Source organism: Emydura macquarii, unplaced genomic scaffold (assembly GCF_026122565.2).
Source record: "Emydura macquarii macquarii isolate MOO-44397 ecotype Brisbane River unplaced genomic scaffold, CSIRO-AGI_Emac_v2 contig_1253, whole genome shotgun sequence".
Taxonomy (NCBI): domain Eukaryota; kingdom Metazoa; phylum Chordata; order Testudines; family Chelidae; genus Emydura; species Emydura macquarii.
Window position 1 is genome coordinate 20,523,663 of NW_027131390.1, and position 22,685 is coordinate 20,546,347.

The 22,685-nt window shown below is 44.1% G+C and overlaps 1 protein-coding gene across 1 annotated transcript in view; it reads left to right on the forward strand.

Annotated features, from left to right (window-relative positions):
• MSN (moesin) overlaps positions 1–21,043 on the forward strand; it is a 70,836-nt gene extending 49,793 nt beyond the window's left edge. The window contains exons 3-13 of the mRNA XM_067548304.1: positions 3,150–3,245; positions 3,884–4,158; positions 4,816–4,899; positions 7,267–7,413; positions 8,306–8,402; positions 9,618–9,781; positions 13,909–14,039; positions 14,654–14,814; positions 15,252–15,344; positions 16,286–16,519; positions 17,654–21,043. Coding sequence (XP_067404405.1) covers positions 3,150–3,245; positions 3,884–4,158; positions 4,816–4,899; positions 7,267–7,413; positions 8,306–8,402; positions 9,618–9,781; positions 13,909–14,039; positions 14,654–14,814; positions 15,252–15,344; positions 16,286–16,519; positions 17,654–17,818 — 1,647 coding nt within the window. The 3' untranslated portion in view covers positions 17,819–21,043. The remainder of the gene's footprint in view (positions 1–3,149; positions 3,246–3,883; positions 4,159–4,815; positions 4,900–7,266; positions 7,414–8,305; positions 8,403–9,617; positions 9,782–13,908; positions 14,040–14,653; positions 14,815–15,251; positions 15,345–16,285; positions 16,520–17,653) is intronic.
• The last annotated feature ends 1,642 nt before the right edge of the window (positions 21,044–22,685 follow it).

Genomic DNA, 22,685 nt, shown 5'->3' on the forward strand with positions numbered 1-22,685 from the left:
TTCGGTTCCTTTTTTGGCAGTTCAGCATGCTGAACTCCCCGGCTTAAGCTGTCGGCAAATGAAACTGAGGCAAGCAGACGCATGCCACAGTGGGGGTGAGCCACCATCCCATTCAAATGTTAATGATGCCTGAGAACAGAGCTCACTTTAGCTCTGTGTTCCAGACCCGTTCTTTCCCCCACTCTACACTCTTTCAAGCTATATAGTGGCATGCAGTCTTTAAATGCCTCTCAGAAAGTCTCATTAGCAGCGTGCATTCCATTGCATGTGAAACATTTGCCTATACTTTCCTGTGACCCACTATCCGCCCAGGAGTCTACTCCAAACCATTGAGACCAACCCCTCAGCTCTTAAGCCAGTAGTCCTTACTTAAATAAAACCTACTGAAGTCAGACTAGGTGCATGGCAGGTGAGGGGGGAGGGGAGGTTGACGGGATGTGGCCTAATATTTGTTACCAAGGTATGTCTACACTACAGAGGCTATACCAGAATAGCTGTATTAGCATAGTTATGCTGGCATAACCCCATAGTGTAGAAGACGCAGCCTACACCAATTGAAGGGATTTTCTTTCTGTGTAGAGCACCACCCACCTGAACAATGGTAGCTAGGTTGATAGACACATTATTCCATCACTCTAGCTGCTTTTATACTGGAGGCGCTAGGTCAGATTGTGTCAGTCAGGAATATGGATTTTTCACCTCTGACCAATTTGATCTAGCTTAAAGTGTAAACCTAAGCCTAATAAATACTTCTTACCTGTAAACCCCTCTCCATTTTGCTCTAGGTAGTAAAACAGTTAAGTGGTCTGGCAGTGTTAGCAGAAGAAATGCTGACTCTGAACTTACATGTCTTGGGCCATAAACCAATAATACAAACCTTTGGGTATGCAGCATCCCTAGAGTGATAAGAGGATGGTGGGCTTACTGAAGTTTCAAAGAACAAGAGATGGAGAGGAGGAGATCATGACAGCAGGGGTATGGCTCCTTCCTTAACAGACTGGAGGCACCAGGCACAGATGGGAGGAGAACAGGCAGTAAACCTGAAGTCTGACAGGTAGGATGGAATGAGTGCCTGCAGTCTTGAGCTGCTTGGATGCAGTGCTCTTAGAGTTCATAATTTTATATAGATTGAAAGACAGACAGGTAACTTGGAATTGAAGTGTGAGCTGGCTAACAAGCTAGTGATGGGAGGTAAATCCCCCTCCTGGAGAGAGGGACATATCATTTTGGTTTGCCTGAAGTGTAGAGTACCAATCTGAAGCCGGATGACCGAGTTTCAGGATGGTTGCCTGAGGATTTTTAGCCCTGTAACATGTTACCAACCAGTTCAGAGCTGTTGCTTTGGCAGTAGATGGTTTGTTCACAATCACAAGTAACAGTCCCCATCCTCTGACAGGAAATAGCATTACCACAGTAGTTTTCCACCTCTAGCAGGTTTGTAGGGCCTTGTCTACACTAGGACTTTTGTTGGTAGCTTTTGTCGGTCAGGGGGTGTGTGGGGAGGAGGGGGAGAGAAACACTCTGACCAACAGAAGGCCATCTTCACTGATGGCAGCAAATTGGCCACTGTCAGATCGACTTATCTGGATCAACCAAGCGGTCCGTGAAGACCCGCTCAGTCGATCCAGAAATCGATGTATTAAGACCACCTTCTCAAGGGCGTACTGCTGCGTCGATGGGAATGCAGTTCCCATTGGTGCAATGCAGTGAAGACGGCGTGCAGAACAGAAGCACTGAAATGATGGGAGGTTGCGCAAGTTTTTTGCGTAGTTTGTGTAACTCCGGTCACCTGCTGCCAAATCTCCGAGGTAAGTGAAGACCAGCCCTAAGTTGTACCAACAGATGCACTGGTGTGGATAGCACTGTCTGTGAGAGATACTTCCCCTCCAACATAGCTACCTGCTGCTCATTGGGGGTGGTTTAATTATACCAACGGGCAAGCTCTCTCCTGTCTGCATAGAGTGGAGAGAGTAAGGTCTTTAATGTAGACATTACAGTACTTTTGTGAAGCCCTTTTTTGTTTTACATAGCTCCAAAAATGTGCTAGATGCATGACAGAGAAGAGATCCCTGCATCAGGATTTATTTGTCTTGTCTTGGTGGCTCATCCCTGTCTAAGGGGCATGTTGTCCTGCTTTACCCAAAGTAGTGCACTTCAATGGAGCAACTAATTAAACAGCAGGTGGGTGTGGGTAGGCATCACTCACATAAGGTAGCATGCAGTGCAGATCTTAAGGCAGCACTGGTGGCAGTTAATAGGACTGACTCTCTGGTCCATAGCAGAGTGGTTCATGGTATGCTCAAAAATGTGTGTAAAAAATGCGGGATGGTTCTGGAACTGGAGCAGAGGCACATGCTTTTTACTCCTGTAGTATCTGCCATTGCCTTACCCAACCAGCCATGTCTCTCTCCTTTCTGCAGTCTTCGTTCATTTGAGTGGCTGGTATCGCTGCAATTTGCAATGTTGCTGTCCAGGCTTAAACCAGAAAAAGTAGTGCCGTCTAAGCTGGATAGTTCTCCCACCTGCAAACTCTCTGGAATCTACATACAAAGGAAACTCTGGCCTTTGCTATGGTGGCAAAATCTCAGTGCATCAGTAACTTTGGGTTTCACAGTGGCTCAGTGCTCCAACTCCCAGTGGGAGTCCTGTTTCAGATGGTTGTGGAAGGCAGCTGAAATGAGGTTTTTTTTTGTGACTAGACATCAGTTGTAGACTAAGCACCTGTCTTAATCAGAAAATTACTGCACAACTGGCAGCGTTCTCTCAGGGAGAACGAGAGAGAGCATGTGGGAAGATGCAGCAGGGATGTACTGATCTGCATTGGCGGAGCTGTGCAGGGCTTTGTTACTACCTGTCTCAGTCAGTAATTCAAGTATGCCAATCAGCCTACCTTGAATTTGGCAAACTTTAAGGATCCCTCTTATCTCTTTATAAAGGTGAAGTGGTACAAAGTGCAGGGAGTGAAGAAGAGTTGTTTTGCCATGTCCCTATCCCCTGAGTCAATAGTTAGTTTGATTCTCTTCTGAACGTGCCTACCTTTGTTACACCATCCCCAGACATGTCCAGGGAACCAGACCTGGGTTAGTGCTCCTGGCTAGTCAGCTGTGACAGTTACTGACGCACACACTGATCTCTGGTTTCTTTTCCAGGTTGTGAAGACAATTGGGCTGAGAGAGGTCTGGTTTTTTGGACTTCAGTACCAGGACACCAAGGGCTTCTCTACATGGCTGAAACTCAATAAAAAGGTATATGCCCACTTATCTGATTTTGTACTTTTCATCTTTTAGTGCCTTTTGATCTAATTATTCTCTTCTGAACTTTTTGTCCTCACCTGGATGGGACACTCAGCTCCTCAGTCCTGCCAGGCACTTGTTCTTGTATTCTGCTCTGAATAGCTAACCTTGATGCTATTTCTTTTGCTAGTCTGCACTGACTTTTCCAGAGTAGCTAGGTCTACCTCATACAGACCTACCAGCCAGTCAGCTGTTCCTGGCCTGCATTAATCCCATGCTTTCTCCAGACAGATCTGCCGCTGCATGTTACAGTTACTAATGTGGTGGATCAAGAGAGCATCTTTTTCAATGTGTAATACATCTGCTAAGCAAGACTCCCGGTGCCATCCCTAGGAAACTGTTGCATGACTTACTGATAGGTTCACAATGGCATTGGGTGGTTAACAAACAAATGAGAAATTATCCTAGGTAGACTGAACCAACTCGGCAGTTTCCAATTAATTGCTTAATGGGAGGATACAGATTTGCTTTTTGCGTCTGGAGGGAAAAGTTTTGAACATGCTTCAGTCTTTCTTACTCTTTTATTACACATTGCTCCACTCAGCTGGCAGGCTAATTCTAAAACTAGATGCTGCCATCTCTCGTTCCAGGTGACCGCACAGGATGTGCGCAAGGAAAGCCCGCTGCTCTTCAAATTTCGTGGCAAGTTCTACCCAGAGGATGTGTCAGAGGAGCTGATTCAGGACATCACGCAGCGCCTCTTTTTCCTTCAGGTGAAGGAGGGCATCTTGAATGATGATATCTATTGCCCTCCAGAGACTGCTGTCCTTCTGGCTTCCTATGCCGTCCAGTCTAAATATGGAGACTTCAACAAGGAGCAGCACAAGCCTGGCTATCTTGCTGATGACAAACTGCTCCCTCAAAGGTATGCAGGCTTCATCAGTCTCAAAGCTTCCAGCACCATAAAGTATGCTGGCTTTTGTCTGGATCCCTTCCTCAAAATCCTTAATTATGATAGTATTCAGAGTCTGACAAATGCCGTATCTTTCCATAAGAGCAAGGCTGGTTTAGTTCCTGCACCACTGTCTAGTCTCCTTGAGAATGTGCATTTTGAAGAACCCTATCACAACTCAGTATAAAAATGCAGGCAGAAACTTAAACTTCTGGGAATAACTTAAGAAAGATATCTGAGCAAAAGGAAGAAGGGGTTGGGGACCAAAGGGTAGGAGGGAGTAAATTTGGCACTAAACTTCATAAATGGGTATGATGGTACAAAGGAAATGAGAAGTTGCATATAGTTACTTGGCTAAATATTCAGGACTCCTGTTGCATGACACCGCAGTCTGTATATAAGGCAGTATTATTCATCAGGCCAAATTTGTTTCTTAGAACAATTAGTTTAGGTTGGGGGCCAATGTTGGCAAATAAGGCCAGTGTTTGTTAAAGACTTTCTATTGGCATTGTTGTGCTATGCATGAGATGTTTAAACTGTACAGCACTGTATATGCTCAGATTTGTGGCCTGTCTTTGTGTAGTCCCTTGCTTCCTACTGACAGGGTACTGCTGCTCTCTTCCTTTCTAGAGTTCTGGAGCAGCACAAACTCAACAAGGATCAATGGGAGGAAAGGATCCAGGTGTGGCATGAGGAACATCGGGGTATGCTCAGGTAATTGTTTTGAGGCTAGACCTCCCTTTGCTATGTTTGATTAGTATGGTCATGCAACTTTTGTCACTCGCTCAACTTCTGTAGGTAACGATTTGTGTGTGAACAAAAGCTCATCCTAGGGCAAAAGCCTCTTAGCACTGCTCCAGCCATCCTGCTGAAGAATAACTACAATCTTGTCTGTGTCAGCTAGCAAGCATACAGTATCCTTAGCAGAGTGAAACAGAACTTTCTGAACTGCTGCATTATATGAATAGCCATACTGGGTCCGAGAAATGGTCCATTTAGCCCAGTATTGCCTGACAGTGGCCGGTGCCAGCGACTTCAGACGTAATAAACAGAACAGGGCAATTTTGAGTGATCCATCCACCTTGCAATCCCAGCTTCTGGCAGTTGGCAGTTTAGGGACCTTGTCAAAGACTTTCTGAAAATCCAAGAATACTTGTGTTACTGCCTCACCTGTATCTGTGCTTGTTGACTCCCTCAAATAATTCTACTAGATTGAGGCATGATTTCACTTTACAAAAGCTGTGACTCTTCCCCAACATATTGTGTTCATGTATGTGTCTGATAATTCTGTTTACTGTCCATTACCAGTTTGCCTGGTACTGAAGTTAAGCTTACTAGCCTATAATTGCCAGGGTCACCTCTGGAGCCTTTTTAAAAAATAGGTGTAAAATTAGCCATGTGCTTGTCATTTGGTACAGAGGCTAACTTAAACAGTAGTTACACATCACAGTTAATAGTTCTGCAATTTCATAATGAGTTCCTTTAGAACTCTTGGGTGAATACCATTTTGGTCATGATGATTGATCACGGTTTAACATGTCAATTTGTTCCAAAACGACTTTTGGGACAGTTGCTCAGATTTGTGACTTAAAAAGAATGGCTTGGGTTTGGGGATCTGCCCCGTATCCTCTGCAGTGAAGATGTACACGAAGAATTATTTAGCTTCTCCACAATGGCCTTGTCCCCTCCTTTAGGATGTCCACTAATTTTGACGGGCTTCCTGCTTCTGATGCTCTTAGTGTGCGTGGCAGCGCCGCGCGCGCCCCCCCCCCCCCCTGTTTTTTGTTTGTCCTTAGCTAGTTGGTCTTCATGTTCGTTCTTGGCCTGCTTTGTTAGAATTTTACATTTGGCTTGCCAGAGTTTGTGCTTCTCTATTTTTCTCAGTAGGATCTGAGGCCAAATTCTTTTGCCTCTCTCCATCCCTTTTACTCTGTTTTAGCCATGATAGCATTTTTAAAAATATTTTTGTTCCCCTTAGTTTGAGCCTCTATGGTGAGTTTTTAAATAGTTTTCATGCAACTTGCAGGCTTTTCACCCTTTATTTTCATTTAACTAGCCTCCTGACTTTCATGTAGTTGCCCAAGTAGTTAAATGCTACTTTCTTTAGTAATCTGTCCCCGCTAAGAATGTCTAATTTAATTACCTGATGGTCACTATTACTGAATAGTTCAGCTATAGTCATCTCTTAGACGAGATCCTGTGGTCAATTTAGGGCTAAATAAAGAATTACCTCTCCTTTTGTTGGTTACAGGACAAAGTGCTCCAAGAAGGAGTCATTTAATGTGTCTAGAAATCACTTAACGTGTTGAGAAATTGTATCTCTGCTCCCCTTCCTGAGGTGACATATACCCTGTCAATATGCATATAGTTGAAATCTCCCATTATTCATGCCTTTGTAGTGTCTCTGATCTTCCTAAGCATTTCATCCTATTGAGGAGGTCGGTGGTATATTCCTACAGCTGTACTTGCGTTGTTCTAGCATGGAACTTCTCTGTAGTGTCTATGGTACAATTGGATTCATTTAGGACTTTGACTCTTTTTTGCATACAGTGTCATTCCCACACCAGCATGACCTTTCATTTCTATATATTTTGTACCCTAGTATTACTGGGTCCCATTAAAAAGCCGCCTTCCAACAAGTTTCCACAATGCCTATTATATCAATGGTCTCATGTAATGCCATGCACTCTAGTTCACCTATCTTAGTACTTATATTGACAAAATGCACTAGCACTTGTATACAAATACTATCAATGTTCAGTTTGTTACTTTTCTGTGTTTGTTTAAATGGGACTTTGTTTTACTTTTTCCTCACTAGCGCCTACCTGTACCTTACCAACTTCTTTCCTATCCTCTTTACTAGGATATGGAGTTCCCCCTTTAATGTCACTACCATGTGCTTCCCTTGGCTTGGGCCAAGCCCTTAGCTTGAAAAATCCTCTCTGCATTGTCCTTCTCCATGGCAGTGCTCTTGAGATAGTTAGCAACAACTAGTCTAACAAATTTAAGAAGGCAGTAAATGCTCTCTTTTGGCTTATTTGGTTTCAAATATGAAAATCTACTCTCCATTGCATGCTTTAGGGAAGATGCTATCTTGGAGTACCTGAAAATTGCACAAGATCTGGAAATGTATGGCGTGAACTACTTCAGCATTAAGAACAAGAAGGGCTCTGAACTCTGGCTAGGTGTTGATGCTCTCGGACTCAACATTTATGAGCAGAATGACAGGTAACAAAAGGACATCTCAGTTCACTGCCCCCTCTAGTGACCCTTCATTCCACAGTGTGTACAGCTAACGCATTTTCACATGCTGAAGAAACTTTCTTCTCCAGTGCAAAAGAATACTTTTTAAGAATCAGGTTTTCTGAACAGATGTCTGTTCCTCACTCAGCTACACAGAAATTTGGTGGTTTGTTGGGATGATACAAAATGCTGTTTATGGAACCTCCTCCAAGCCACATCCTTATGTGGCTCTTGCCTTTGCCCTTGCCATAAACCTTGTGATCCAATACTTTAGATCTCCTGTATGAGAACAGTGGAGACAAAAGCTGTTCACTACCATAGAGGTGGATAGGACAAGAAACTGAAATTTAAGCAATCCTATTTAGGCATTGATCAAATCCCTTTAAGACTGTCTTCAAATGTTAGGACAGTTCTGTGCTTTAAATGCTGCAGCTGCACCACTGTAATACTTAAGTGAAGACACTCCTACACTAATGGAAGAGTTTCTCCTATTTGGTGTAGTTAATCCACCACCAAGAGGCAGTAGGCTATGTTGATACAGCACTGTCTACACTGGCGGTTAGGTTGATATGATATTGCTCAGGTGTTGATTTTTCACACACTGCGCGACCTATTTATACCAACAAAAGTCTGTAGTATAGACCTGACCTCACTTTCTGTAATGGAGGATGGGTTGAAAAGCAATCAACTCCTGGTCTTATATTTTATTTTTTTACTTGCTGCTTCTCTCTTGTTTCTGGCACTGGCTGGAATTGGGAAGTGCTGAAATACTGAGAGCCAGTTTGGGTGAGACTTCCAGCCCAGTGTTGTAGACTAAAAATGTTGAGATGGCTTGGGGTAACTTCTACTAAAAATACCGTTTTTTAAATCCTTGCAGGTTAACACCAAAAATTGGATTCCCTTGGAGTGAGATCAGGAATATTTCATTCAATGACAAGAAGTTTGTTATCAAGCCAATTGACAAGAAAGCACCAGTAAGAAACAACAGTCAAACGTAAATCTTTAAATGTGAAAGATGTGCTGAGCACAAATCTACATGTAAACTCTAAATACAACTGATCTAGTCAATTCCAGTAACTGTACTGGCATAAGGCATCCAAGTATTGCCAAAGTAAATACATCAAGCATTGCAGAGCAGGCATAACAGTAGTATCTGGATAGAGGAGTAGGCAGGGGAGTGGGGTTTATACAATAGCCATTTTGTATAGCTGTTGATGTCGCTTCTGATTTGGTGACAGGCTGTTGCTATATATTGAGACACTCGGCAGTAATTTCTTTCTGCCGCCTTGTTGAAGTGCAAAGAAAAATCTTACTATTTCTGATAACCTGAAGAATTCCTGTTCACGTTACAAAAATCCAAAGTAGAAAAAATTTTGAATCCTATGCAACTCAGGAGACAATGAAATAGAGATGTATCTCCCTGGCTTTCCCAAGTACCTACTTATATCTTTGATTTCACTGGTGCTTGGAAACCACATTCTTGCAGCTGTTGCACCTCATTCACACAGTAAAGTTGCATTTCTCTGTGTGACATGACACATTTTTTCTGGCACAAGAGGAAACCTGGGTTGTCTTGTCATCCAGAACATTACAATCTTAGTTGAATAGAAACAGTAAGGGCGTGAGATAATGCTGTTTCTCTTGCTGTACAATCCATAAAACCTGACAACTTGTAGCATGTCTCAATTGGTGGAAACTCCTGCTTAAAACCAAACACTGAGGCTTGAGAGAGGGATGTTTTTTAACTGAGTTTGCAGTCTGCATGTATATCCGCACAATCCAAAATCCAGGTTGAGTAGGCACTGGCCAGAGCGTAAATCCTGAGGATTTTCTGAGGCCAGAGACTTGAGCTGCTCCGTATAACCCTGGAATTGCAGGAAAACTGCCAACTACATAGCCATCTTGTAATCTCCAAAATGGGCTTGTGGTGATACTTGCTCTGTACGACTTCTGTCAGTCTTCATACACTAAACCCATGGTCTAGAACTGTTGATTCAAAGTGCCTGACTTGTGTATCCAGCACCTGTCTGTACTGCTTATAGGTGTTTGAAATCTGTTCTTATTACTGCTAATGATCTCCCTCAGACATTTCACATCTCTTATGTGTAAGGTTATTATTGGATACAGAGGTATGTTTGGTTCGTGCTTGGGGAACAACGAGTTTAATGCTGTCTTCCTTCTGTCCCAAGGACTTTGTATTCTATGCCCCACGATTACGGATTAACAAGCGAATTCTAGCATTGTGCATGGGGAACCATGAGCTCTACATGCGCAGACGTAAGCCAGACACCATTGAGGTGCAGCAGATGAAGGCACAGGCTCGGGAAGAGAAGCATCAGAAACAGATGGAGAGGTGGGTACTGTAGGACTCTGAGTAACCAGGGCTTTCTCTTCTGGGTGTGGTGAACAATGTAATGCTGTACCAAAGCTACTGGTAGTAATGAGTGTTTTTTGAGGCCACTGATAAAGCAGATTCCTTTCTGCTTCAGTAAACCTAAAGAGATGATGTAGATGGCACTCCTCAGAAATGACTGTAGGGCTACCGTGATCTGAAATGCTGTGAACTGCCGTATTCATCTCCATATAATTCTGAATCTTGATGATGACTCTAAAGGCTGTATTTTAAATTAGTCTGGATAGCCCAATTAGGTGACCTAAACAGGGCTCTAGCTTGACCTGCATCACTTCTACGAACAAAAACCTAACTGACAAAGTTCGCTAATGTTTGCAGTGTTGTAGCTGGCCCAGTCCCAGGACCTGAAGAAGAGCTCTGTAAGTGTGGTGGAGAGAACTTTCACAAGTTAGTCCAATAAGACATTACCTCCCCCACCTTGTCTCTCAAGTTCACGAAGGTCTTGTCTACTCTAAAAGTCTTGTCGATGCAAGTTACAATGATGATCAGAAACGCTACAAGTACAATGCTTGTGCCTGTCCACACCGCACTCATGTCAAAGTGCGTCCACAGTTGGCAATGAGTAGCATCAACAGTGAAAGCAGTGCGCTGTGGGCCACTGCAACTTGCCACCTTGTGCTGCTCGGCATTGTGGGAAGGTGGAAAAGATCGCAGTGCATCACAGATGCAGGCTCAAGGTCCCATGATGCAGTGATTTCCATCCCATCATTCCATGGGTTTCCGGCTGTGTGTTGTGGCACTTTTTTCAACAGCTCCAGTTTTCTATGCACTTGCCGTCTTTGTCTGAAAAGATGGATCCTGCACTGCTCTCCACTCTTAGTGTTCTGAACACATCGCTGCTGGTCATGCAGTATATCATGAGCTCCCAATTGGAACAGGAATCCGAGACCCCTAACTTGCTTTGTGCCGTGCAAACAACACCAGATTACGGTTTGTTTGCATTCCCGGAGCATCTGCACGTGGTGCACCACCGCTTTTTGGGCACGTGAAACAAGCACTGAATGGTGGGATCGCGTTGTTATGCAGGTCTGGGATGACAAGCAGTAGCTGAAGAACTTTCGAATGCACAAAGCCACTGTCATGGAACTCTGTTAATCCCTGTGGTGCAAGGACACTAGAATGAGAGCTGCCCTCTCACTGGAGAAGCATGTGGTGATCACCTTGTGGAAGCTGGGAACTCCAGACTGCTACCTGTTGGCCACTAATCAGTTTGAAGTTGGGAAGTCCACCATTGGAGCTGTGTTAGCACAAGTGTGCAGGACCATTAATCATATTCTGCTATGAAGGACTGTGAATTTTGGAAATGTGCGTGAAATAGTGGATGGCTTTGCAGTGATGGGATTCCCTAGCCGGCAGAGCAATAGATGGCATGCATATACCAGTTTTGGCCTCTGGACCATCTTGTGAGGGAGTACGTTAATAGAAAGGGGTACTTCTGTATGGTACTGCAGGCACTTGTGGATCACTGTGGGCATTTCGCTGATATCAGTGTGGGTTGTTCAGGGAAGGTGCATGATGCTCGTATCTTCAGGAACAGTGGCCTGTACAGAAAGCTGCAAGCGGGGACTTTTCTTTCCAGACTAAGATTCCAGTGGGAGATGTTGAAATGTCCACAGTGATCCTGGGAGACCGAGCCTACCCCTTACTGCCACGACTCATGAAGCCTTATGCAGGAAACCTAAATAGCAGCAAGGAGCGCTTCAATAACAGGTTGAGCAGATGCTGAATGACCGTTGAATGAGCTTTTAATCTGCCAAATGCACACTGGCAATGCCTTTATGGCACGTTAGACCTAAATGAGGAAACTATTCCCATGGTTATAGCTGTCCTGCTGTGTGCTCAGTGATATTTGTGAAGCTAAGGGTGAAAAGTTCCATCTAGGTGGAGCACAGAGGTGGATCGCCATTCGGTTGACTATGAACAATCAGATGTCAAGACTATTAGAGGGGCACAGTGGGAGGCCATTTGAATCAGGGAGGACTTGAGGAGCCATTTTGACAATGAGCAACAATAAGATGTCTTTGCAAACAGCACTGTGCCATGCTATGACAGCTTGCAGCTGACATTGAAACACCATGAAACCACCATGTGCAAGAGGCGAATAAGTTTACTTACACCTCTATTAAATAACAATTCTTCACAACACACAAAGCTGAGCTGGAGGGGAGAAAGCAGTCTGGCAGTGTGAGCTATGAGAGCCGGGTGTAAGTCCAGCTATCCTTCTTGAAGCTGTCTGAAGATGTGGAGTGAATGGGGTACTGAGACGAGCTGGAAGTTTTTGGTAGGAATGTGTGGGTGGAGTTTGGGGAGAACACGAAAAGCAGTTCTGTATTGGCTGCAAGGGGGCGCGAGCATGCATAATTTCAGTCTGCAGCATTATTAGTGAAAGTATCAGCTCAGTTTGCTCTTCCATGGTTTTTATCATGCACTCGTGTCCTGCTATCACTTGCTCCTGGCTTCCCCTCCTTTCCAGCCTATTTTTTTTATTTTTTCGGACACCATGTGTCCCTCCCCGTCTCAGAGGACTGGAGGAGTTCTTGGAACATCTCCTCTTTGCTTCTCCATGGACATTTTCTTATCAGCCATAGGTGCTTGGCAGGTGTGGAGGGGTTTCCCCCACAAGGGCACGTCTGTAGAAGCACAATGAACAGCAACGTTATTGTGAGTGGAATAACAGCATTGATGCATTACTGTAAAACACACCTCTTTCTCACTGTCCCCTGGCAAGTGCACAGCTTGACTATCCACCAGGGCATGGTGAGTTGTACCCGAATAGAGGGGGCACTGAAGCTGGCGAAAAGGTTCTGGGTGACTCTTTGGGGTATTGATTCAGGTAGATAGGGACAAAGTTTCAAATCGTACCACCATTTTCCACAGTGGGGGGCCATAGAAGCTGATATCTCACTCTTGAGAGTAAGCAGGGATGCTAGGGTGCATCTCCTCCATGTGAGCAGCTTTGGATGGGGTTTCTATGCTGCTTGCCTGTGTGCCGCTTTGGTCCTTGCACCAGTGATTGCAGATTGGTGCAGGAAAGTTTCCTACAATGTGGGAAGAAAAGCAGCTCTGCTGAGGAACCTCCTGCAGAGCATTGGCGAGTACCTCCAGGAAAGTTTCCTAGAGATCTCTCAGGAGGATTTCCGTGAAATCTCGGTGTGCATTAACACACTCTTCCGTCACAGTGCCTAGCTGAACAGAGGAATGGAAAGCACATGCAAATACAGCTGCACATTTCTATCCCTTCAACCACCTGGATAATGCAACAAAGCAAAGGACAGCTGTACCTCATGTAACCAAGAAGCATCAGCTCCAAAAAATCACTTATCTGAGCTCCTCTGTTTGACTCCCTAGCCTTTTCATACCCCAGCCGCAGCTCCTTGATTTTTGCACTGCACGGCAGCGTGTTCCGTTCATAGCCTTTGTCTGCCATTAAACGAGAAATTTGCCTAATATATATAAAAAGGATCCTTTTGGCTGGAGCAGAGCTGGGACTGCACAGCCAAATGCCAATCCGATCCGGAAGCTCCAATGTGCTCCAAGCAGGAGAACGTCTGATGTGTGGAGCTGCTATGATTAGCTGAGAAGAGGAGATATGAGCTCTCCATGCTGAACAAGCAGAAAGTAGAATTTCAAAAATTCCCAGGACTTTAGAAGGGGAGGGGGCAGATGGCTGTAGGGCCATGGAGTTCAAACTGATAGCCAGAGGGGTCAGGATGGGCATTGTGGGATGCTTTCTGGAGGCCATTTACTGCGACAGAACCAAGCCTGGTGTCTACACTGACTTTGATAAAAGTTTTGATGCAAAAAGCTCTACGCCTCTCGTCGAGGTGGTTTTATTTTGTTGCAAAAGCAGGGGAGTTTAAATGTTGGTGGTAGAGGGGATTGAAGTGTGTACACCACCACTCTTTTGGCGCAAAAGGCTGACTTTGGTCAACAACCATTTATAGTGTAGACCAGTCCTAAGTCAGTTGTTTCTTGCATGCTCATAGGTCTACTATAATAAAGTACTGATGATGTCTTTGAATTGTCATTTAGATTTAACTGCTATACTGTTACTTCTCCCAAATCAGAGCTCTGTTGGAGAATGAGAAGAAAAAGAGGGAACTGGCAGAAAAGGAGAAAGAAAAGATTGAGCGTGAGAAGGAAGAGCTGATGGAACGACTCAAACAAATTGAGGAGCAAACCAAGACAGCTCAACTAGGTACTAGAGAAACGTGCATTGGGAGAGACTGGACTAGTCTGGTTCTCTAGGGGCTTCATTTAAAGAACTTCCACAATTCACACCAACCATCTTACTTCCTTGAGCTACATAATCCCATGGTGCTCTGGTTGCATTGGTGCTGGTGGAAAGCCTCCTTCTGTGGTACCCCAAGGCAATAGTCTTTGCCACAAGTGACCTTCCTTGCCCTTTCCTGAACTCTTACCACCCTTGTGTGGTGGTAAATGTGGTTCTGCCAAAGCAAATTGCTGTATATTTGTTTGCTGCCTTTATTCAAGCAGCAACTTGAATTTGCTGATGCTTTTACATAGGCAAATGGTTCCAACCAATAGTAACCTAATGGTATTTGAAGCTAACTAAAACATAGATGTGATTTGGGGTAGGATGATGCAAAGCTAGTCTGTCCAAACAGTGTGTTCCTGAGTATCCTGTTCACCAGTATTTGCTCCCACTTGTTCACTCACCTTTCTGTGTTGGTGGTGACGAGGAAGTGTGTGTATGTGGTATGGAGGGAAGCTTGTTTTCCTGCACTGATTGTGGGCTTGGAGGATCAGTAAGAGACCATCTCTGCCTCATACTTGCTGCTCTCACTTCAGAATTGGAAGAACAGACCCGCAGGGCATTGGAGCTAGAGCAGGAAAGGAAACGAGCCCAGGAAGAAGCAGAGAAGCTAGCTAAAGAACGCAAGGAGGCAGAGGAGGCAAAGGAAGCCCTGCTGAAAGCATCCCATGATCAGAAAAAGACCCAGGAGCAGCTGGTAAGTGTAGCAGTGGGAGGAATGGTTTTACTGGAGTTCTAGACTGCTGGCCTCAGAACTGGGTAAGGAATGTAGTCTAGTTGTAATGACCTTTTTCTGAAAAATGCTGGGGTTTTACCATGGTCTCTATTTGAGCTGCTTTTTGTATGCAGTAATGGCTATGCCTAGTGACTGATGGAGAACAGCCTCCAGTAAAGTCCATGTGTGTGCTAACTAGTCAGGCTGGGTACGGAGAAAGCAACTAACAAGTCTTTGCCTTGCGTCTGTGGAAAACTGTCTGGCCAAAAAAAAAAAAAGCTTTCCTTTTGATAAACAAGGGACTAGGACCAAATGTGGAAATGGAATTTTGAGGTTCCTGGGGCTTTAGGGGCCTAACATCAGTCAGAAGGGAGTTGTCTTTTCCCCCCCTTATTAAAAATAGCCTATTACTTCCACAGGCATCTGAGATGACAGAACTCACATCCAGAATCTCGCAGCTGGAAATTGCCAGGCAGAAGAAGGAGAGTGAAGCCATGGAATGGCAACAAAAGGTATCAGTGGAGCCTAAATACAAAAAAAGCGTAGCTTTGGGCTTGGAACGGTATTCCTCTTCTTGCTAAGGACTGGTCTAACCTTCTGACCATGTCAATCTGATTGTTTGTTCATATGAACCAAAACTTGAGTCCTTTAGCATGCAGAGAGCTCTTTAAAATAAGACTCAAAACACTCCTCAGCAGGAAGGTGGGAAGCTGGTGTGTGGTAAAGCTGAGTTGCCACCAGTTAACAAGGTACCAATTATTTCCTAGTTCACCTTGCTAGAACCAGTTTTTGGTTCAAAAAGTGGTGGGAGAGTGACTTACGCAGGTAAAAATCCAGTAGTTGCACACAGCTCTGAATTCCTTCAGTGTTCCTAAAGTGAATGCTTTTGAGTAAATTCAAAGAATAAGAAAATGTCCACCCTGCAGCTTAAATGGACAGACATAGGAACTATCCAGACTTGGAAAACTTTATACCCTTATTCATGACTAACTTTGTGTGGACCATGTACTTGCACACGGCTGTGGCTGGTTAAGGTAGGAGTATGCATGGTGCAGGTTGGGTATCTGAACACCTAAGATCCATGCAAGCGTGTACACAGTTGCACACCCCTAATTCTGCAGTACTTATACACGCAAGGCTACCTAGATTGTCAAAGTAGCCGGTTTAAGTTGTTTTTCACTGAAAATAGGATGGGACTCCTCTATCCAACCTCTTGGGTTTATTAAGTTTGATGGCCATATTCTAGTTCCACTAATATATGATGGTGCCTGGACAGCCTATGAATTCTCTCAATTGAAAGTGCTTAATACCCAAAGGCATTGTTATGGACATTCTGAAAGACTCCTGGGCCCAGATGCTCCCTCTTCTGAGTTCCTTGGACTAGTTGTAAGGGAAACCTTTGAAATGGATCTGCTTTCCCACTAACCCATTGAGGGATGTTGCCCTCCTGCAGGCTCAGATGGTGCAAGAGGACCTCGAGAAGACCAAAGAGGAACTGAAGACCGCCATGAGCACCCCTCATGTCACTGAACCCATGCAGTCCGAGAATGAGCACGATGATGAGCAGGATGAGAATGCTGCGGAGGCCAGTGCTGAGCTGAAGGCAGATGCTACCATCAAGGATCGCAGTGAGGAGGATCGCACCACGGAGGCAGAGAAGAACGAACGGGTTCAGAAACACTTGAAGGTAGTGTGTGTGGGGGGGAGGGGGGGAATCTGCTTCTGGGGTGCAGTTTCCTTCCTCCTGGTCATGCTCATGCAGCTGTAATAGGGACTAGATACACCACGGAGGAGCAGGCTGCCCCAATCTCATCCATGGAATACAGAGCAAGATGTAGGGGGAGTTGGGGAGAAACTTGCCTGTCCCCCGTGCCTCCCATCAGATAATTACTATTTAAATCTCTTGCTAGTGAAGAGTACTCCAGTATTGCCAAGAAAAGCATCTGTCAGATGTATTCTGCCCACTTGAATCCTGGTGGCCATCTGACAGCTGTTCAGCATTCTGCCTGGAATGGGCTGGAGGACTTGGGCCAGTTCCTGTCAAGCAGGTGTCCTTGTTAATCTTCTGTTCTGTTGGCTGACTGGGCTGGATTGCACTGCTCAGCCTCAGTAGTGGTCTCTCTAAGGCAGATTTGAAGTGCATTTGTTGAGAGCCGCATGGGGAAAGCCTGCTCTGCTCTCTGTGCTGTGCCTACAGTCTGCGCTGACCTTCAGTCTGCTGGGTGGTGACCGTTCACGGGCACTAAACTAACAGTGGTCTGTGTCTCTTTCTGCAACTGCAGCTGAGTCACTCACTGGCTGTCCAGGCTCCTTCACCTGCAGAGCAGGGCAGCACTACTACTGCATTGTGCTGTGGTGGTGGTAGAAAGATGGGCTGGAATCGGCAGCATCTTGCCCATGGCAAGAGGTTTGCCGTCTTTCATTTGCTATTTAAATAAGTACCTTGATTTTGCCAATGTCTCTCCAACCCACTGGGAAAAATACCTTGTTAGAGAGCCCGAGTAACCATGTATTTTGAAGCCTGTGTTTTCGCCACTTCCTGTGTAATATTATGCTGTAACTTTAGTCCAACCTTCCTCAGACACCAGGTCAAACCTAGGTTGGGAAGCAAAGGGTGTGATGTCATCACACTGCCTACCCTGTAAATATTGGGGATGAGAGAACACAAGATTAGGTAGGGACAGGGTTTTCCATCTCAAAGGATAGCGATCTTTTTGGGGGAGGAACTTAGATCACAGTTTACCTCTTGCTGATCCTGCAGCTCAAGGCTGCTGTATGTGCTGTCTTGTGACCCTACTTCTGTCTTTCTCTCATCTTACAGGCTCTTACCTCAGAGCTGGCAAATGCCCGGGATGAAACCAAGAAGACAGCCAATGACATGATCCATGCTGAGAACATGCGGCAGGGACGTGACAAGTACAAGACCCTCCGCCAGATTCGGCAGGGCAATACCAAGCAGCGCATTGATGAGTTTGAGTCCATGTAAACTCTTCTGCGCCTGCTGTCCCTGCATTCTCCCCTCTTTCCCACCCTCTCCCATCACTCACGTGTAATCGTGCTGCGCTGGAACCACTACAGAAGAGTGACCATGGTCTTTATTTATAGAGTTTCGTGCAGTCTCTGCAGTTCAGCAACAGAGGAACAAACAAAATATCCGTGTTGTCTTGGGGGGTGGGGACTCCAAATCTGAAATTGTTTTTGCTTAGCTGGGTAAAGTCTCAATGGCACATGGCTTTATACTGTTTACTGAAACAACTGCGTTGCTGCCCAGTCCACTGGAAGGAGATGCATCCAGATACTTACTTCCACTAAGTTACATACAGTAAAAGTTGGTAGTCTGACACACATGCCTTACAACAGTACTTCAGTATTAGAATTGAATAGCTAGGGCTAGTTTGCTGCTTTATTGCAAGGGTTTGATTTTAATTGAGTTGGAGTGGGAGGGGTGCAGGGAAAGACAGTGTGAGTGAAGAGGGGTTGGAAGTAAAATACAAACATTTCTAAAAGACCAAAGCTTTTTCTGCTCCCTAAATTTGAGCAAGCCAAACAGATCAGAGCTATCAGTGTTAAACTTCTTGAGGATGTAGTAGACATCAGGCTTCTTTAATTATAAAACGTTGTTTCCTATTCCTGAGTCCTTCGGAGTGATCTGGGCACTTCCATTAAAGTAAATTCCCCAGTTAGTGAGGAGAGGGCTTTCTTCTCCACAGTAATTCTTGTTCATTGCCATTTGTCATGTCAACGCAGGCAGTAGCAGAGACTACGTTGGAGGTGCTTTCATTTCCACTAGTGACCCCACACTAGAATTCTAAATGAGTAGGCAAGTATGCAAAGACTGGGGGGAGAGACCTAAAAATTAGTAGTTCTAACCAAATGTAGCCACCAAAAATTGTGACTGTCTGATTTATGATGTCTATTCCTCTCATGCAGGTAACTTCCAGAAAAGACCTTTTTATCATAAAGCATTGGTGCCTTATGACTTGTGCGTATATACATACATGTAGTTTAGGGTTTTAATAAGGTGTCTTCATTTTTTAAATTCATTTAAACTAGAAAAATGACCAGCAGCTGGGGACCAAAAATAATCAGTGACCGAAGGCTTTTCAATTCAGATCTGGTTCATCTGTTACAGTTCAACTCCTTCCTGCCTTGCTCCCTGCCATCTCTTCTGGATTGGGAAGAGAAGATGCCTTGCTAGCTGTCAGTCCTAAATGGAATCCTCTCCCTATTGCCATCTTTATCATCAAATGATAGCCGCACACTTCATTCCTAACTCAAACCTCTCTCCTCCCCTTGGAATGTAGTGTTCTTTGTCTGTGGCTCTGAGAATAGATGTGTTGCTCTTAGAGGATTGCTAACTTCTGCCCCTAGTGATGAGGTCACTTTCTAGATCCTGAGCTAGCTCTTATGTGTTTACTGTACTCTCCAAGTCCTGTTGTCCAAGTGGACTTGTTATGCATTCTTTTCCATGTTGTAGAGGGGATTCTGTATACCACTTGGGAGGAAATAACCATGTATGTTCAGGGTTGACTTGGACATGGCCTTGATTCTTAAAGAAGAAAATGAGGGGAGGAAATGCTCCAGTTTTAGAAGAGGCCTTTTTGAATTTGAATCCATCTAAATGGACTCCTCTTCCTCTGTTCTTCCCACCTTAGGTTAGCCTGTTGCTACTTAAATTTGCAGTCTTCAGTGTGTGTTCTTGCTTGGCATGTTTCAAAATCTATGCAACTTCAGCCCTGTGGAAGATTCCCAGCCCCTTCTCATCCATATGGTATCACCATTAGTAGAAGTATAAGGAAAACACCTGAAAGCTTGTTAGAGCTCCTCCAACTCCTTTTGCTAAGGCAAAGTAGAAGTGGCACAGTGGGACATTATGATGGTGTGGAGAGAAGAGTGCCAAAAAAAAGTCAGTGTTAATACAAATTGCAGTATTTCTCTGGGAAGCCCTTGTGCTGCCTGAAACCATCTCATCTGTGTAAGTGATTTTAGAGAAGCAATATGAGTTTGTTCGCCTGGAGATCCATGCGAATACTGACCATATGGACCTCTGGCAGCATAACCTAATGTCGATCCTTCCAATTGTCCAGTATATGCATTTTGAAGCACTTTTGTCTTCAGATACGATGTGCCTTTAAGAGGGGAGGGAGAGAAACTTTCAATCAACCAAAAAAAACCAACCAACCACCCCAGTGCTTTGAACATTGCAGTTAAACTTGTCAGAACTGATTTGCATATTTCTTTACTGAAGAGTTTTATTGGCACTGATTCTATTTGAGTCTCATTACTGGGAGAACAAACAACCATTAAACTTCACTTCTGGTGCTTTAAAGCTAGTTCTCAGCAGTTCTGCTCTCTGTGGCAACTACTAGCATTTTTTTTTTTTTAAAAAAAAGCCTTTTATTGCATCAATAACAGCTTCCTAATGAGAAGATGCACAGTGCCTGGAGTATGTTTGTTCAAATAATAAACCAGTAAACCTTCCTGTTGTGATGGGTCACAGAATGCTGCTGAACTCCTGTGTTACATTGACGTGACTTCTGTTTTTTTTTTGTTTTTTTTGTCACGTTCTAATTTCAAATGGTCCAGTATAGGATTAGAACAGTTCGTGCCAGTGAGTCCACTTAACTCCTTATGTAGTTGTTTCAGCTGTGCCCTTTCCTACCAGTATTATATATTCCAGTGGTATCTAATGATATTTGATTTCAGTCTCTTTCTAGCTATGCACAATTAGAAAATACTAGTCATGGGAGGAGGAGATGTTTATAGTCCCCTCGCCCTTTGAAAATGTATACTGTATTGTAAAGAGATGATATTTTGCAAGGAAATTAATGTAAGAAGCTTTTCAGTATTATGGTGAGATTTCTAGACACCCTTTTTTATTTGTTAGAATACATTGAGTTCATTTTTTTCTCTCCCTCCCGCAGTTTGTTTACTACTTGGATATATAGTATCTCTTCAGGGGATTATCCTATCAAGTGTTTGCCTGGCTTTGTTTTTTGTTTTGTTGCTGTAAATTATGTCCACACTTTTGACCAAACTTTTTATTTGGTTATATTAAAACAGCAGTCCCGTGGGGCTTGTGAGGTAACTCATCAGCCCCTGTGGCTAACCACAAAAAAACCCTTGGTATCAAGATACTTTCTTTGGAGGAATTTTGTTAAAGTCCATGTCCTGTTCTTCCTTCAGTGCCAATAAAGTTTCGAGAAATTAAGTCCTTGTTGTCTGTATTACTTTGGCTTCTGTTTCACGTCTGTACCCCCATGTTCAACCGCTGCCCTCCCATCCTCACCTGCAACAGTCTGTTAACAAGGAACACAACTGCTCAGTGTTAATGAATTCTGTAGTTAAATAAAGGCTAGGATGGAACCCACCAAAACTTTTGATTTAAGACTGGGTTGGAGCCCAGGTCTCCAGAGGTGGAAGTCAAAACCGAGTCGCAAGGATTGCACTGTCCTTAATACATGAGCTGAGAAGGACTCAAGATAACTATCAGGTGTGTGTTTTTTGCCTCGCTGTAAAACTGTTTCCAGCTTGGGGGAAAAACCTAATGGGGCTTGGATTTTGAGTTAAAAATTTCACTAATCTTGTTTCTGGTGTGGGGACATAACTGCTTTTTGTAATGCATCAGTAAACCACAAGAGGGCAGCATGGATTAGTTGCCTTTTGTTTTTTGTAGCTAAATTGCTATGAGGAGATGATCCTACATAGTGGGATTTGAACTTGGATTTTTTTCCCCCCAAAGCTGTAGTTGCTAATTTCCTCACTCCCCTCCCAACATCCAAAAATGTGTGAGGTTTTAGGGATGAGAAAAATGCTGAAGGAAGAGTGGGATGTTACTCTTCCTCCCAGGTGAGTGTGAACAGTTTAGTTTGCATAATGAGGAGAAATTCATAATTTGGAACAGACGATAATCTCAGGGATTTGGATGTGACTAGAGAAGATCCACTTTACCTGACTCCATCTGCATAAAGAGGCTAAAGTGGTTGTAAAGATTCTTATCTTTGACTGTGCTTTGAGATCTACAGGTGAAAAATCCTATAAGAACTTACTGTTGTCCATTCCTACTTAATAAGGAACACTGGTGGTAATTTGGGGGTCACAGACACTTCATATCCCCTGTGATGGGCTGCATGCCCGTCTCTAGAATAGCCCTCATTCCCCAAAACAGAACTGGGTGATAAAGGATCATGATAGGTGGGACTGCTAAGTAAGGATGGAATTTTTAGCCCACAGTTTTCTCTGGTGTTGGTTTTCTAAGAACTCTCCCAACTTTTAACTAGATTATTGGAGTTGGTGAAAACAACTAGTCTGAGACTACATTGGTGTCTTGTGTGTGTATGAGCGCTTTGTTTTAAATCATTGTAAATGTGCCTTGCATGCAGCGATGGAGTCTGATACCTTACTGTTCAACCAAACATACCACAACATTGTTGCAGGAACAACCCATTATCAACTCTCTGAAACAAGTACCGAATCCTTATTAAACATCTGGATTGTTTGAACGACAGTGGTGTAAGAGGCAGCCTTGTTAAACTGTCAAGTGTAGCTGATTTGATAGCATCAGCACAACTGTGGGATTTAAGAATGGGGGGGAAGGGGAGGATGTACTTGAAGACATCAGTCCTGATGCTCCACTTGCAATAAATCATGTAAGCACAGTGACTTCAGTGGAGTTACTCCTGACACTGGTGTGAGTCATGAATCCACGGGGGACTTGTTTCTAAGCCTATGGAAGAAGGTGAGAGAACTTTCACTACCCTGAAATAGGAAATGAACCTGACAATTGTTACTTGACTATAAGTAATTAGGTATGTCCATCCCGGTCTCTAACTTTTTTTTCTTACCCATGGCCT